Consider the following 16,965-nt stretch of genomic DNA (forward strand, 5'->3'; position numbering starts at 1 on the left):
CCTTTCTGAGAAGATTTTTTGAGAAAGGAATGACAAGATTCCTGGAAACTTCTAAAACAAAATGTTACCATCATTGTTTAGGAACTTGAATATTTATTTTATTGCCCATATATTTCTTATTTTTAAAAAAATTATCAACTATTTTATTTTTTATGGCTTTTACACTGTGTTTAAATTTTCTAAGAAAATGATGCAATATCAGGTAATGGAAAGAGGCAGCAGAGACCAGCCTGTTGCCCTAATTTTTTTTTGGATCCTCCCCCAAAACGTTTGCTGGTTAGACTGTTGCGCATGCGCTCTTTAGGATGTTGTTGAGGGAAACTGTAGGTTATCTTCAGAAAGAAGTAGCCTCTTGGGACTTCAGATGTTTGTTTACTCAGCTTCTAGATAGGCAATTGAGAGGAGTGTACTTTGCTCACCCTGTTGACAGTGTTTAATTTCTGTTTGTTTTTTAATTATTATATTTATTTTTGATGATAATTAATTAGGATGATAAGGGACAAGGGCTACAGGAAGGTGGATGAGATCACCATTTCCATATTCTCTTTTTTTCTTTCCCGTATCTGGGGGGAAGAGGAGAGACAAGCAGAAAAGCCACACTCAGCCTCCCAAACACCTCTGCAACTAGGAGGGGAGGACAGCTACCCGACACCATCCCCGGGTCCTCGTTGTGGAGTATGCTCTGAGGGTCCTGCTCAAGAGGTTTCGATAGTTCAACAGTTATGAATTACTGCTGATCTTGCCACTCCAAGCACAGTGAAATCTCTCCAGAATCTACTGGCTGACATAGTCCACCTTAGAGTCTTTGCCCAGAAGACTCACTGCCAACCCTTGGCTGGGATAGTTGATTGATTTGTTCTGTCCTCCATCCTGTTACGGTACCAGGTGTCCTCCACAGACTACAAAGTACTGCCGTATTCTCCATGTGCATCTGGATGTGCTGTCCACTTCTCCGTCTGAGCCACTGAGGAGGCCCAGCTCTGACACATACACTCCATAGTCAGACCATGGAAGCTGCAGTTCTCTCCATGGTTGGGGTTCTGAGTAGAGCAATTCAGTTGGGGGATCCCCATAGATATTTCACCTGAGATGATCCCAGACCTGATTCTTGTGTGTGCCTGGCAATACAGGGTCTGGCACAGTCTGCCGCTCCAATCAGCTTATGTACATGCTGGTGATTGGAATTGCTGGGTCAGTTCTGCCTTCAGCCCTATCTTCTACACAAACCAATGGGTGTTGCAGTCGAGCCCGATCCTGCCTACCAAAAACTCACCATTCACGGACACCAGTGGGAGCTGCAGCCTAGTCAGAGCGACCTGCAATAATCCCCACCAGGCCTGCCACAGTCCTGGTTCCCATGTTTTCCAGTAGTACAGCAGACTGGTCCAGGCTGTCCCATATCCTATCCTACTCTCATACATGTCAATGGGCATTAAAGCCTAGTTCAACCCAACCAGCCCCACTATCCAGCCCACACACCTGCTGGCAGGTGCCACTTTCTGTCTAGCCATGCCTGCCCCTAATCCTGGTTCTCATGCTCACCAGTCAGAGTGGCAACCCAAGAGGGAGGTGCCCACTGTTTCCCTACTGGGTACACTCCCACTCCCATATCTTGCATTCTCCAGGAAGTTCTGAAGTTTAACTTGACAGAATTAGACCCCCATGTCAGCATCTGCCAACTGATGCTGTGACAAAGCCCAACCAGCCTATACCCACTCTGACTTACGCATGTACCAGTAGGAATAGTCAACCCATCCTGGCTTTCCCCTGATCTAGTCCATATGAGGCTAATAAGTCTTATAGCCCTGCCTGGTCTGGTCTGCCCCAATCCCAATTCTCACAGTCTCCAGTAGGAGTGGCAGTCCAGCATGGGAGCCCTCCACATCCCTAGTACCAGTTACGCCCACTCCCCCACCCTCAAGTCTTACATGTGCTGGTTGGGTGCTGCAGCCCAGTCTGGCATTGGCCCACCTCTCCTCTACATTTGCCAAGGGGTGTTGCAGCCTGGCTAAGCCTGGCCCGCCCCAATTCCAGCTCATGCTGGTGGAGACTACAGCCTAGCCCAGCGAAGCCAGACCCCAGTCTTGGTCCTCATGTGGACTGGCTTGTGTTGTGACCTAACTAGCCCTGGCATGACCCACACTCTAATCTGGTGCTTGGAATCAGCAGTGGGTGGTATGAACTGACCCAGTGTGGTTTGCCTCCGACCTGTGTCAAATTTATGCTTTTAGGTACCATTACCTGACCTGGCCTGGGCTGCTCCCTATCATGGTTCTTGTGTTCACCTGCAGGGACTGTGTCCCAACAGAGGAGTTTCCCAAGCTCCTCCATCAGAACCTCTCCTAATGCCAGATCTCACCCACACTGGTGGGTCCATGGCCAGCCCTACTTAGTTCACCTCCTGTCCTAGCAGGAACAGTGGCTTTTCCTTACTGGCCTTCAACCCATTGCAATTGTACTACTGAGTGCTATAGCCCAGCCAAAGCCTGGCCCATACCCAGATGCAGCTCACACATGGCTCAGCAGTGGCAGAGACCTAGCCTAGCCTGTCCTACATTTACCCTGGTTCTCATGATTACCAGTGGGTGCTGGAGTCTAGCCCAGTCTGGCACATACCAGACCCAGCCCACACTTGTGCCGAGGAGCACTGCAGACATGCAAAGACTAGACAGCAGCCCCCACTCTGGCCTTCACACTCACCAGTGGGAACCACAACCCAGCTGGGGTGTTCCCTTTGTTCCTCAATCGAGCCTGTTCCCAGCCACAGACCTTGCACATGCCAGATGTTGCTCTGACCCAGTTTAGCACAGACTCTCATCTGTCTTATCCTTTGTCTTTGGATACTGTAGCCTGGCCTGACCTGGCCTGCCCCAAGTCCCAACTCTGACTAGCGGGTGCTGCAACCTGGCTCTGCTCAGTCTGCTCCCCATCCCTGGCTAATGCAGACTGGCAGCCTTGATGTGACAGCCTTGTCCAGCATGACCTGCGCTCCAGCTAAGGTTTGCTCAGTAAACTAAGGTTTACTCGGCCCTACCCGGTCTGCCCCCTTCCAAAACCAACCCGCACATTAGCCAACAGTTGTTGCTACCTTGCCCAGCCTGCCCAACCCCCAGGCCTGGGGGTTCATCAGTAGGAGATATGACCCACTGAGGGAGTTTCCCAAGTTTCTCCACTCGGCCCACTCCCAGACCCAGATCTCATGCATGCCAGTGAGTGCCAGGCCCTTGTCCCGCATAGTTTGCCCCTCCATCTTGGCCTTGTATGAGCTGGTGAATATTGCTGCCCACCCCACCTCAAATCCTTGTTTTAGGATGCACATGTGGGTGCTGGAGCCTGGATCTGCCTAGCCTATTCTCAGGCCCAGTACTCATGAGTGTCGGCAGGTTCCATGGTCACACCTAGCTCAGCCCATCACCACCCCAACTCTTGAGCTCACCAGTGGGACGTGTATTTCCACAGGGTTTGGCCCACGTATCTGCCACAGAATCTATGCCCGGACCTGGTTCTCTCACGTGCCGATTAGTGTCATGGCTCTGCCTAATGTGACTCTTGCCCTGTTCCAAAAGTAGTCAGGTACTGGGATCTAACCCTGCTATACATGCCCCCAGCCCTAGCTTTCACGTGGACTGGCAGGTGGTGGTCAGCAATGTTCTGCACTAACAAGCCTAACGGCAAATTCCCAAGTGGGCTAGTTCATCAGTCTGACACACACAGATCTGCAGGTTCTTCCCTCCAAACCACCAGGTCTCAATTCCTTTGCTTACCTTCAAGGATAGTGACCCTGTTGTTGAGTGTCCCTCAGGATTCATTCCTCACCTACATGTATGGTGGCCTTATCCATGAATGTCCCTAGGCAGTAATTCCAGACCCCCAAGACCCCAGAGCTTGCCTCCGGATGGCCAACAGGTGAAGCCCAGCTCCATTGTTGCTCTGGAATCCCACAAGCTCAGGATTCATCCACTGCTTGGCAGCAGTGGACAGGGAACTAAGATCCCCAGCAGGGAGTCTGGCTCGGCACGGGGGTCTCCCAGCCACAGCCATGTGACATAGGGGATTCAGTCACCTGCACCTCTGAGCAGACTTACCTAGACTACGCCCACCAACGTGCCCATATTTTTCTTATTTTGATAACCTTCACATTTATAGAAAAGCAAACAAAAATACAATGCTGACTTTATCAGTTAGTGATATTTCGACTGTCAAGCTATTTAAAAGCTCATTGTACAAATCATAGACATCAGGAAGCTTCAAACCTAAAGACTTCAGCATGCATATCCTAGGGATCAGGAGACACTCACATAACCATGGCATTATCATACCCCAGGAAATTAGCAATAGTCTGATGTATCCCTGGATGTGATATACCTTTGAAAGCATATCCTGCCATAGAGACGTGGATCTCCTCAACTGTCTCAGAAATTCTTTTAGAGATTTAAAAACAAAACAAAACAACATAAGACTGAATCCTCTCTGCGCTCATGCGCTGTGGTTGGCTATGATGCGTCTTAGGCCCTTGTGTAGTTGGAACAGCCTTACTTTGTTTCCCGAGAGGCATCAAAGCCAGGTATCTCGCAGGAACGTCTCACAACCTGAGTCTATCAGATTGTCTCCACATGACTGGATTTAAGATCCATGCTTTTGGCAGGGGCACTGCCAGTGCATCGTGTCAAGCCTCCTGCCATGCTCAGGGCTCAGAGTGGCACGCATTCTCACTGTGGGTGACACTTACAGTGAACATTCGGTTCTGTTCTTTATTCTCTGTGGTGTGTGGCCAGCTGCCCTTCCATCGCTCTCAAGATTCCAGGTGCGATTTGATCTTTGGCTTCTATTTTTTCTTGTAAAAATTGTGCTTATCTATTGGAGAGGTAGAGATGCAAAGAGAGAGAGAGAGAAACATGCTCCTATGTGCTGATTCACTTCCCAAATGCCACAGAGCTGGGACTGGATCAAGGATAAAGCCAGCAGCCAGGGATACAATTCATGTCTCCCTTATAGGCGGCAGGATTCAAAACACTTGAGCTGGAAAGCTGGAATCGGGAGCCAAGTAATGATATCCATGAGCTCCAATGTGGACACTAGGCAACCTGAGTCTTTTATTTAAAAAAAAAAAAGTTAATTCATTGTTATTATTCCAAAAGCAGAGTAACAGGCAGAGAAAGAGAGATCTTTCATCCATTGGTTCCCTTCCTAAAAGCCTGCAACAGCTGGGGCTGGCTCAGGTAGACCCCAGGAGCTAGGATATCCATTCCATCTCCCACATGAATGGCATGGCTCAAAGTATGTGAGCCATCACCTGCACCTCCAGGGGTGTGTTAACAGAAGGCTCAGCTGGAAGCAGAAGTGGGATTGGATTCCAAGGACTTCCATAGGGAACATTAGTGTCCTGAGTAACTGCTAGGTCAGACCCTGTCCCCCCCTTGACTCTCAAAGGCAGGTACACTTTCTGGGGCAGCCTGCCATCCACTGCTTCAGCGTGCCTTTCAGTAGTAGTGGGGCCACCATCACTCTATCACCGGCTTATACTCACCCTGCTCCTGGAGATTCCCTCCCATGTGCCAAACTATAAATATTTTCTTCTAATTCCAAGTATCCCTGAAAGCTTCTTTGAGGGCTTTTGGGTGTTCTAGTTCTCTCAAAGAGAACATTCTGCATCACACAGTAATGCTGGTGTGACACTTGCTAACAGCTCTTTCGGCCAGGAGGTTGCAGACCCAGCTATGGCTGCAGCTGCCACAGCAGTGGCAGTAGGAGGGGCTGCCAAAATGGGAAAATGTGGGAAACACAGGTGGGGTGGGGTTGAGTGCAGAGAACTGGGATGTGAGGGTAGGGAGAGGACACAATACACCATCACTATTTCTGATGTGAGGGGTTTCCCCTGAATATTAAAATCTAGCACCTTTTGGGCTCAGCAGCGTGGCCTATTGGCTAAGGTCCTCGCCTTGATCCCATATGGCTGCTGGTTCTAATCCAGGCAGCTCCACTTCCTCTCTATCTCTCCTCCTCTCAGTATATCTGACTTTGTAGTGAAAATAAAATAAATCTTTAAAAAAAAAATCTAGCACCCTTTGCTAGAAGCTCATCCCTGAATTACTCCTTAGAATTCCCAAATTTTTGAGCATGAAAAGATTTTTTTTTTTAAAGAGAGAGTATTAATTTGAAAGACAAGGCTATAGAGAGGTAGACAGTTTGAGAGAGAACCTTCCATCTGCTGTTTTGCTTTCTGAATGACCACAATGACTGGGGCTGGGACTGGGCCAGGCAAAAATCAGGAAGCTGGAACTCCATCTATAACTCCTATGTGAGTAACAGGGGCCCAAGCACTGGGACTATCCCCCATTGCTTTCCCAGATGCATTAACAGGGAGCTGGATCAGAAGTGGAGCAGCGGGACGAACCAGCACTCATGTGGGATGCTGGCCTCACAGGTAGTGGTTTCACCCATTATGCCACAATGCCAGCCACAAGGGCACTCCTTTATGATCAAAAACATCATCCATAGGATGTATCCCTTATGATGGTAGCTGTGGTTTATTATCATCTGAGTAAGACACTACATAGTGAGAGAAAGCTATTGGAAGTAATAACCACTAGGCAAAGAAATGTAGGAAAAGTCCTACATACACTTTGGAGGAAACAATAAAATACCTATGTGTTGATCAGAAGGCCTAACAAAAACAGGGAGCTTGCTGTACTCCTGAATTACCTGGAGTTCTATGATGGTAAGAAAATGGGGATTTCAGGACATTGAAAAGTGGAGGGCAGCTGAAAGATTCCTTTAGAAACTGAGTTGAGGGGGCTGGCACTGTGGTATATCGAGTAAAACCACTGCCTGCAGTGCTAGCATCCCATATGAACACCATCATGTCCCAGTTGCCCACTTCTGATCCAACTCCCTGCTAATCACCTGGAAAAAGTAGCAGAAAATGGCCTTGAGCTTCCTCTGTGTCTCCCGCATGTGTGCAGGGCTCAAGTCCTTGGGTCATCTGCTGCTGTTTTCTCGGTAGTAGCATTAGCAGGGAGCTGGATTTGAAGGGAAGCAGACAGGACTTGAACAGGTACCCATATGGGATACTGGTGTTACAGGCAGTGACTTTATATGCTAAGCCGCTGTGCCAGATCCTCTCCTTTGCCTTTTCATTAGTCACCACTGACCCAACCAGCTGGAGTGTGGGAAGCAGATCCTTCAGGAAATCAGCCCACTGCCCTATAGAGCCAAGCAAGCGCAGGGGACAAATCGCTGACAACCAGCACAGACATCTGTTTCTGGAAATCAGTCTTATTCTAAAATTCATTAACATGAAACTTCTGATCCAACTGTCTGGCCTACTTTTTAGACATTTAGTTGGTATAAAACTGTCTCCATTTCTCCACCCAAATTAGTCATCCTTTCTTTCGGGCTTTGTGTAGCTGTTGAATTACCTTGCAGAATGAACACAGGAATAACCACCGCTCAACCAGCTCACTGGTGTTTAGAATTCATGAATAATAATTATGTTATTAACTACCTTCACAGGTTCTGGCAACACAGTACTTTCATGTATTACAAGCCTCTGTGGATAGTTGTTATTATTCTTTTTTTTTTTTTAACAGAAGGATTATGTCTGTCTTGGACTTTGGTGAGTTGCTAAAGGACTAAACAACTACTGGAGATAGAAATCGAACTCTGGGCTTGAGTTTCAGATTTAATCATTCCAAGGAATCCTTCTGCTTTAAGGCAGGGGAGCGGGCCAAGGGGCATAGCGAGAACTGTTCCGGGCCGGCTGGCCAAGTTTAAGAAGAAGGAGAGGATATGCTTTACATCTGAAAAGTTCTTGATCCAGGAGTTGGAGTTAACTCTGGAGTGTAAGTCTAGTGTAAGGAAGTGTAGAAGACAATGAGGTCTGTCTAGCATGCCCATCTGCTCCCAGATGAAACTGCTCTCTTGCCCTCTACCCTATAGATTATTTGTTTGCTTGTTTTTAAATATCTATTTCAAAGGCAGAGTTGCAGAGAGAAAAGGAGAGGCAGAGAGAGGTCTTCCATCCACTGCCTCATGCCCCAAATGGCCACAATGGCCAGGGTTGGGCCAGTCCAAAGCTAGGAACCAAGAGATTCATCCAGGTCTCCTGTGAGGATCCAAGACTTAGACCATCCTTTGTTGTTTTTCCAGACACATTAGCAGGAAGCTGGATCAGAAGTGGGAGTAGCCAGGACTTGAATCGGCACCTATGTGGGATGTTGCTACTGCAGGCAGCAGCTCAACCCCACCTGCCATGCACCAGACCCCTTGATTCATAATTCAGTTGTAGAGCTGGCAGTTCTAGAAGTCAGAGACAGCATTCCCACCCAAGCCTGATAGGGTGAGGATGAAAAGCAGGGAAAATTCTCTGCAATAGAATGTGGATGTCAGATAAACAAGTTTTTAGTGCAAGCATGTGTCTGACATTCAAACGGCATCTTGCAATTTGCTGTATCTGGCAACTTCATCTGGAGGTGGGCAGTGATCTCCAGGTTCCAGGACATGTGGGTGGGCAGACAGCAGGTGCAGACCCAGAGGATGCTGAGGACAGGAGCCCATGTCTGTGACTCTGCTTCTGCCAGTTTGTGTCTTGGTGTGGGCCATGAAGGTGCTTGCTCCTGCCCAGGTGCACAAGTGGCAGGAGGGCCTGGAAGGGGCTTCCTGGTGCCAGCAAGCGTTGCTGCATGCTGCGCTGGAGTTCTCTCTGCAGTAAGCAGAGCTGGCCTAGCAGGAATGAAAGGTTCCAGTTGATTTACCTGATGCACCTAGCCTTTCTGTTGCTCTGCTTTCTAGGCTGAGCATTTTGAGATCTGACCAGGAAGTTAAAATTAGCCCTGGAGATGGGGAAGCTTATTCATATAAAGGCCAAGAGGAAGGGATCAGAGTTGACCCTGATGAGCCCCATGGTTACAGCAAGAATAGTGTGGTGCTGCCAGTGCTGCCGGGCCGGGAGGAGACTGAGGTCCAGTCCTAGGTGGGTGGACATCAGGAGAGGATGAGGATGGGGCAGCTGGGATGCTGGGCACACCTGCCTCTAAATCTGAAGAGAATGGGGCTGTCAGTGCCCAGGAGGAGGGCAGTCCAGGCACAGGCACCTCCAGGGCGTGAAACCAGCCTGCTTTCTCCTCCCTGGGCTCAGGGAGGGAGCCCTGGGGCTGCTCTAAGCCCTGCACCGGGCATGAGCTGCTAACCTGAATGAGCTATTACCATCTGTGGACCTTGTCATGGTGCAGGACATGCAGACAAAGCAATTAAAGGACTGTGTATTTTCCGTGAACTTTTTTAAAATAATTTAATGCCATTTTTTAAAGATATTTTATTTTTATTGGAAAGTCAGATATACAGAGAGGAGGAGAGACAGAGAGGAAGATCTTCCATCCATTGATTCACTCTCCAAGTGGCTGCAATGGCAGGAGCTGTGCCAACCTGAAGCCAGGAGCCCAGGAACCTCCTTTGGGTCTCCCATGTGGATGCAGGGTCCCAACCTGACTGCTGCAGGCAGGTTAGATCACTATGCCAGCATGCCTGAAAACCATGTTAAAAAGACAATTAGTAACTGTACAGGTCCCAAGGCTGCAATTAGTATTTCAATCCCAGGTCACTCTTTCTTCCTTCATTCTGTCATTAATTCAGCAAACATTTATTGTACTCATGTGATGCGTCAGGCTGACTGGAGTTGGAGCAAGGAAAGGTAGCAAAGCTACAAGACATGGAAAGCTCCAGGTGACTACAGCGTTTGTGTCCAGCCCCCTGTCCCTCAAAAGAGAGACTTGGGTTCATGTCAAGAGCTTTAATGAAAGGTTGAAAGTGTTGGTTTACCCGGGGTATTTGAATACTCTGTGGGTTCCCACCTACAGGCGGGCTGTGGCCTCCAAGCCCAGATAGAACTAGGAATTGGCTCCTGCTACTGATAATGCAAAGCAGCCCTCTGGAATGTCCATCTCTGACTTATTCCCCTCTGCCCTCTGTCCACAGGGCTGCCCTTGAGATGGAGTTGCTGCCCCTCTGGCTCTGCCTGGGTTGTCACTTCTTAGCCGTGGGATGGACAAAGAAAAGTGGAGAGGACACCGCTGTGTCCCAAGGGAGCTGCAAGTGGGTGAGTTTTCTGTTTAATCCTGATTTGTCTGCTGTTCCTGTGCCAACAAGGTTTGGTCCATCTGGGAGAAGTGACAGATTGTCACTCATGAGGGGCAGGGGTGTGAAAAAGACCGAGTTGCTCTCTGCCCACCTGGCGTCACAATGCTGTGTACCAGCTGTTCTTTAGCCAAAGGCTTTTTAAAGGATGCCTAGGAAAGGCCAAACTGCCTCTATCCTGTCTTTTTTGGAAGACAGGGGACCCCAGAAACAGGTGTAATCAGCCTCCCTTTTAACAGGATCTGGATGATGGAGTTCTGTGAGTGGGATTAGAATCTATGGAGAGGCACGCTGAGGTGGGAGAAGTCCAGACTCCACAGTGTGTGTGTGTGAGCCATGCTTGTAGGTGTATAGTGGCCGGGCGCCCGGCAGGGCAATCCCTGGCTGTGCTTAGGCTTCCAAGGATGCACAGTAGATTTATGAGCTTTTACACTTTTCCACCTCCAGGGTTATCACAACTTGGATCATAACTGAAATACGTTTCTGAAAATCTGGAAACAGACTCGAGTTGTAACTGTGCCCATTTCCAGATGCTTTGTCCTTTGCTTTTGACTCAGTGATCCAAGAGTATGTTGAAAGATACACATTTAATAGACATTCCTTGAGCCCTAGCAAACCCAGGGAAAACCAACTGGATGTCAGGGGTAAGACATTTGAGAACATGTTCCCAACCTGATTAATCGGAAAAACTCAATTGTCATGGTTGCTAACCACTTGTAGTAACCTCTAACCACGAGTGCATGTTAGTATGCTATAAGGGTTATGAGCCAGGCTGACATGCTGAAACCCCAGCCCTACCACTTCTGAGCTGGTGACCTTGAGGCCACTCTGTGCCATAGTTCTCTCATCTGTATGACAGCAAGGTAAAGAAAAGCACTGACTAGTAATACCGCTGGATCCTCGTGGCAATTAAATAAGTTAACTTAGCTGCTCAAGGGCTCCTGGAGTGGATTTCCTGTGACTCTTGGAGGGAGCACTCAGTCTGTGTAGGTGCCCCCCCACCTCGCCCCTCATTACATCAGCCCTTGGAAGGGACAAAGACACAGACAAGGCTAAGGGCTCTGGGCTCTAGCAGCCAAGTGGTCTTCTACAGTACTCCAGCGGGGCCCCTGGGACGGTAGAGGCCTATCTCCTGCAACTGCCACAGGCCTGGTGGGACAGGGTCTCCTAGCTCAAGGAAAGCCCCTGACCACAACCCTCTCCACAGAGTCCCCAAGGAGCAGGGAAACCAACACTGACTCAGATAAACAAACACACCTTGTTCCTGGAAGGGGAGATTCAATTTTGTCAAAACCAAAATTGTGCCACTCATGAATGACAGGGTTTTTTTTTAATTTTTATTTTTAAGTTTGAATCTTATGGTATAATTCCATAGAGTCTGGGATTCCACTACCCCTGCTCAAGTTCCCATCCCCAACTGATTTTCCCCATAATGTAACAATAGTACAGTCCTTCATAAGGAGTTACAATTCCATCAGTCTGTCATTTAAGCGTGCCCCGAATGAATGCACAGTTGTAATACTGACCCAGCTGAGGCACTGACTGCTTCGGGGGTGAGTGGAGGTGTGAAGGAACACAGCTATTTCATTCCACTATTCGTCTGGAAATCACAAATAATGCATATACTCACCAACAGGAGATGGATAAGACCATGCTAATACTTACAACTAAAGAAAGAATGTGTTTACATACGCAATCACAGGCAAACCTTGGTATGTGTGTGTGACAAGTATGATTTTCCTTTTACAGGTGGTCCTGATGGGCCTGGTAACCAGCCCAAGGTAACCCACTGCATACAAAGCAGAGCCAATGGGCTGACCTTGCTCCTCTTCCTCTCAGTTAGTGCTGTTCATGAATGAACCCGCAGAGCTGCTAAAAAGAAGTTCATCAAACTTATTGCCACCAGGGCTGGTGTGACAGCTCAACTGGCATACCATATGGGCTCCAGTTTGTATTCTGGTTGCGCCAGTGCCCATCCAGTTCCCTGCTTATGGCCTGGAAAAGCAGCAGAGGATGGTTCAAGTCCTTGGGACCCTGCATCTATGTGGGAGATACGGAAGAAGCTCCTGGCTCCTTGGTTTGGATCGGCTCAGCTTTGGCCATTGTGGCTATCTGGGGAGTGAACCAGCAGATAAAAGATCTTTCTCTTTCTGTGTCTCTCCTCCTCTCTGTACTCTGCATTTCCAATAAAATAAATATATCTAAAGAAAAACTTACTACCACCAAGGCAGTATGCCTACCATGTATTATTTAAGGGGGGAAAGTAGACCACTTGGCCATTTGCAGAATATAATCCCGTGTTTTTTAAAGATATAAGAAAGAACCAGAAGATGTAGTAAAAGAACAGTTTTAAATTATTACAAGATTTAATTTTAATGATTTATTTTGTGAATTTGAAAGGCACAGTGACAGAGAGAAAAGGAGAGACAGAGATCAGTCTGTTGGTTACTCCCCAATAGCACACAGCAACAGGGGCTGGACCAGGCTAAAACCAGGAGCCCAGAATGTGACCCGGCCCTCAAGTGCTTGGGTTTGCATCTGCTGGTCTCCCCAGGCTCAGGAATAAGGAGCTGGATCAGAAGCAGAGTAGTCAGGACTTACACTGGTGCTTACAGCAGATGCCCAGATCTTAAACTCTCTGAGCATCAACCCCTACAAAGCTTTAGTTTAATAATTTGATAGAAACTTGAGGTTCCAAAAGGTGAACTCCTTGCCAAGGGTCCAAGGCTAGTGACAGAGCCGAGGTCCTGTCTTGGCCAAGTGCCTGCCTCTGAACATTGAAGAAGGCTTGGAGCTCAGCTCCTAGCTAAGTGTGAAGGTCAGTAACACCTTCCTTGCTCACTGGAAAAGCCTTAGTGTGGAGGGCTATTCCCAGCAGGATCGCCAGATCAAACAAGCTGGGTTTGGGTTCCCGCACTAACCCATGTGTTTTTGCACCCAGGCCTACCGAACCGTTGACTGCCGTGCTCAGGGCCTGGCATCGGTACCCAGCAGCCTCCCTCCGCACTCTCGGACGCTCCTTCTGGAGGCCAACCCGCTTGAGATCCTAGGGAATCACTCCCTGCTGTCTTACCCACTCCTGGAGAGCCTCGGCCTGCGTGGCTGCCACCTGCACCGTCTGGACCGCAACGCCTTCCGCCAGCAGCAAGGCCACCTCCGCAGCCTGGACCTGGCTGACAACCGACTGGCCGAGGACTACCGCGAGGCAGCCGCCGCCCTGCACACCCTGCCGCACCTGCAGACGCTCGACCTGTCCGGGAACTCACTGACGGAAGACATGGCGGCCGTCCTGCTGCACAACCTGTCGTCGCTGGAGGCCGTGTCTCTGGCCAAGAACACCCTCATGAGGCTCGATGAGTCGGTCTTCGAGGGCCTCGAGCGCCTCCGGGAGCTGGATCTACAGAGAAATTACATCTTCGAGATCGAAGGCGCCGCCTTTGATGGCCTGCCGGGGCTCCAGCGTCTCCACCTGGCCTACAACAACCTGCCATGCATCGTGGACTTCCGCCTCACGCAGCTGCGCTTCCTCAACGTCAGTTACAACGGCCTTGAGTGGTTCCTGGCGTCGAGGACCGAGGCCACCTTCGAGCTGGAGACGCTCGACCTGTCCCACAACCAGCTGCTCTTCTTCCCGCTGCTGCCCCAGTGCCCCAAGCTGCGCACACTGCTGCTGCAAGACAACAACATGGGCTTCTACCGGGACCTGTACAACACCTCGTCGCCTCAGGAGATGGTGGCCCAGTTCCTCCTGGTGGACGGCAACGTGACCAACGTGACCACCGTCAGCCTCTGGGACGAGTTCTCTGCCAACAGCCTCCCGGACCTCCGCCTCCTGGACCTGAGCCAGAATCAGTTCCGGTACCTGCCCGAAGGCTTCCTGAGGCAAATGCCTGCCCTCGCCCATCTCAACCTCAACCGGAACTGCCTGACCACGCTCCACATCCAGGAACAGGAGCCCCCCGGGGCGCTCACCGAGCTGGATCTGAGCCACAACCAGCTGTCACAGCTACACCTGACGCCCGGGCCCAGTGGCTGCCTGAGAAACCTCCGCTCCTTCAATTTGAGCTCCAATCAGCTCCTGGACGTGCCCCCTGGTCTTTTTGCCAATGCCAGCAGCATCACTACAATCGACATGAGCCACAATCGGATCTCACTGTGTCCCCGGGCTGGCCCGTCCAGCTGTGTGGATTTCAGGAATCTCACCTCTCTGAGGAGCCTCTCTCTGGAGGACTGTGGGCTGGACACGCTGCGGGACTGCTCATTCCAAGGGACACCCCTTACGCACTTGGACCTGTCCAGCAACTGGGGTGTTCTGAATGGGAGTATCAGCCCACTCCGGGATGTTGCCCCCATGCTGCAGGTCCTGGCCCTCAGGGATGTGGGCCTCAGTTCCAGCTTGACCCAGCTGGACTTCTCCGGGTTTGGGCACCTGCAGAACCTGGATTTGGCAGGAAACGCCTTGACCAGCTTCCCGAGGCTAGGGGGCAGCCTGGCCCTGCAGACCCTGGATCTGAGCAGGAACCGGCTCACAGCCCTGCCCCACAGGGCTGTGTCTGAGCAGCTCCCTCAGGGTCTGCAGATCATCTACCTCAGTCACAATCCCTTTGACTGCTGCCTGGTGGAGGGCTGGGATGTCCTGCAGCACCTGGGCGTCGTGGCTGACGCAGCCTCCATCACCTGCAACCTGTCCTCCAGGGTCATTCGTGTGCTGGAGCTCCCCGGTAGTGTGTGGCATGACTGTAAGTGGGAGCAGGTGGACACGGGCCTCCTCTACCTTGTGCTCATCCTGCCCAGCTGCCTCACCCTGCTGGTGGCCTGCACTGTCATCTTCCTCACCTTTAAGAAACCTCTGTTTCTACTGATCAAGACCCGCTGCCGCTGGTCCTCTGTATACTGAGCCGGCGGCAAGCCTGGGTTTGCCACTGGGCCTGGGCAGCTGAGGACATCTCTGGGCTGGGCTGGGGGCTCTCCACGCAGAGGCTAGTCTGATAAGCCAGGGTTTAAATTAAACTGGAAAATGGTTCCATCCCTTAGCCTCCACCTGTAAGTTTTTCTCTCATTTTGATGGTTCAGTCTCATCATTCTGGTCAAATATTTATTAAATGACATTGTATGAAAATAAAAGACAATTGTCTAATATATTTTCTTTTTCTTAAGTTTTTTTGTTGGTTTCACCTAGATTTTTTTTTTGAAAGATTTACTTATCCATTCAGAAGGTAGTTATAGAGGGAGAGAGGGAGAAACAGAGAGCTCTTGTATCTGATGGTTCGCTTCCCAGATGATCTCTTTGGCCAGGACTGGGTCAAGCCAAAAGCAGGCGTTTCATCCAGGTATCCCATGTAGGTTGTAGGGGCCCAGGCATTTGGGCTAGCCACTTCTGCTTTCCCAAGCACATTAGCAGGGAACTGGATTGGAAGTGAAACAACTGGGAAAGAAACCTATATGGGATGCCAGAATCACAAGTGGTGGCTTAACCCACTGTGCCATTGTGTTCTCAATTAGATTATTGTTCAGTACTCTTCCTTTGGTGACATCCATGGAGCCAAAAGGTTTGCTACTCAGTTACTCAGTGGTCCCCTCTAGCACACACAGTTCCAAGAGCATATCCTGGAAAGGGTGGGAATCTGTGGCCCGGTGACTAAGGACAAAAATTTCATAGCATGACTGACAGGTTTGGTATGGATTCAGAAGTCCCACCCTGCTGTGGTGGCTAACCAGGATTGCCAGCACATCAGACAGCTGTGGTGGGGTCAGGTGCCTGGCTTCATGCCTGCAGTCTGGCAGGAAGACCTACAGCCTTCCCGTGGAAGCACTAAGAGAACAGGAACCTGACCTGGAGTTTATCCAATCAGTAAACTGAACACCAGGTGCAGCCTGGGTTCTGAGGACCACTGCAAAGTGCAGAAGGGAATGGAGTCTGCTAACTGGACCAACCAACTTCGCACAGAGGGATCACCAACAGCTACTTTGCAGGGGCTCAGTATCTGCATCCAGCAGACTCCCGGCACCCTTTTTGCCTCCAGTCCTTCAAGCCACAGGAAGCAATCCCTGTGCTCCCTTCTCGGGGCCTGGGGAGAGGGAGAAGGGAGGTCAAGGCACATCCTCTGTCCTTATGCTCACCCTGGCTTAGTAAATGCAGAGAGAGCTGGGGGAAGATACAAGAGTAGCAGTCCCACAAGCTGATGGCTGTTGGCACACAGACAATAAATGTCAGCAGAAATATTGGGGTGAATCAGAGATCAAAATCAGTGGTCTGATTTTGACACAGCAGAAACTTATACCCCAGCTGCTCCACAAAGCCATTTCCGTACGGTCCTGTGTTCAGGGGTGTGGTGGCAGACATGGTCAGATAGTGGTGCCCTTAATGTCACCCTGCCTCTCCTCTAGTGTGGCTCTCTATTCTGTACTGCTTGACTTTTGCATCTCAGAGGCTCCTCATGGTGCCTTGAAGCCTTAGTTTAGTCATTGTGGGCAGGCTCCATCAACCAATAGCCCCTGAAACCACACCCAGGGGCTGGCATAATGGCTCAACCTCTGCCTGCCAAGTGCCAGTGTCCTAGCTGCTCCACTTCCAATTGAGCTCCCTCCTAATGGCCTGGGAAAGCCATGGAGTATGACCCAAGCCATGGAGCATGACCCTACACCCATGTGGGAGACTTGCAAGAATCACCTAGCTCCTGACTTCAGAGCAGATCAGTTCTGGCTATTGCAGCCATTTGGGGAGTGAACCAGTGGATGGAAGATCTTCCTCTCTGTGTCTCTCCTTCTGTCTGCAAGTCTTCCTTTGAAATAAAAATATAATAAGCCTTAACAGCATTTGAGAGAATGTGGCTG

The 16,965-nt window shown here is 49.9% G+C and overlaps 1 protein-coding gene across 2 annotated transcripts in view; it reads left to right on the plus strand.

Annotated features, from left to right (window-relative positions):
• NRROS (negative regulator of reactive oxygen species) overlaps positions 1 to 15,272 on the plus strand; it is a 28,562-nt gene extending 13,290 nt beyond the window's left edge. The window contains exons 2-3 of one of the 2 annotated variants that reach the window (XM_058662061.1): positions 9,973 to 10,093; positions 13,073 to 15,272. In XM_058662061.1, the coding sequence (XP_058518044.1) occupies positions 9,986 to 10,093; positions 13,073 to 15,028 (2,064 nt within the window). In that variant the 5' untranslated portion in view covers positions 9,973 to 9,985 and the 3' untranslated portion in view covers positions 15,029 to 15,272. Of the gene's footprint in view, positions 1 to 9,334; positions 10,094 to 13,072 lie in introns of those variants that run through there. The other variant, XM_004577820.2, reaches the window with a different exon arrangement.
• The last annotated feature ends 1,693 nt before the right edge of the window (positions 15,273 to 16,965 follow it).

The sequence above is a fragment of the Ochotona princeps genome, chromosome 3, assembly GCF_030435755.1.
Source record: "Ochotona princeps isolate mOchPri1 chromosome 3, mOchPri1.hap1, whole genome shotgun sequence".
Taxonomy (NCBI): Eukaryota; Metazoa; Chordata; class Mammalia; order Lagomorpha; family Ochotonidae; genus Ochotona; species Ochotona princeps.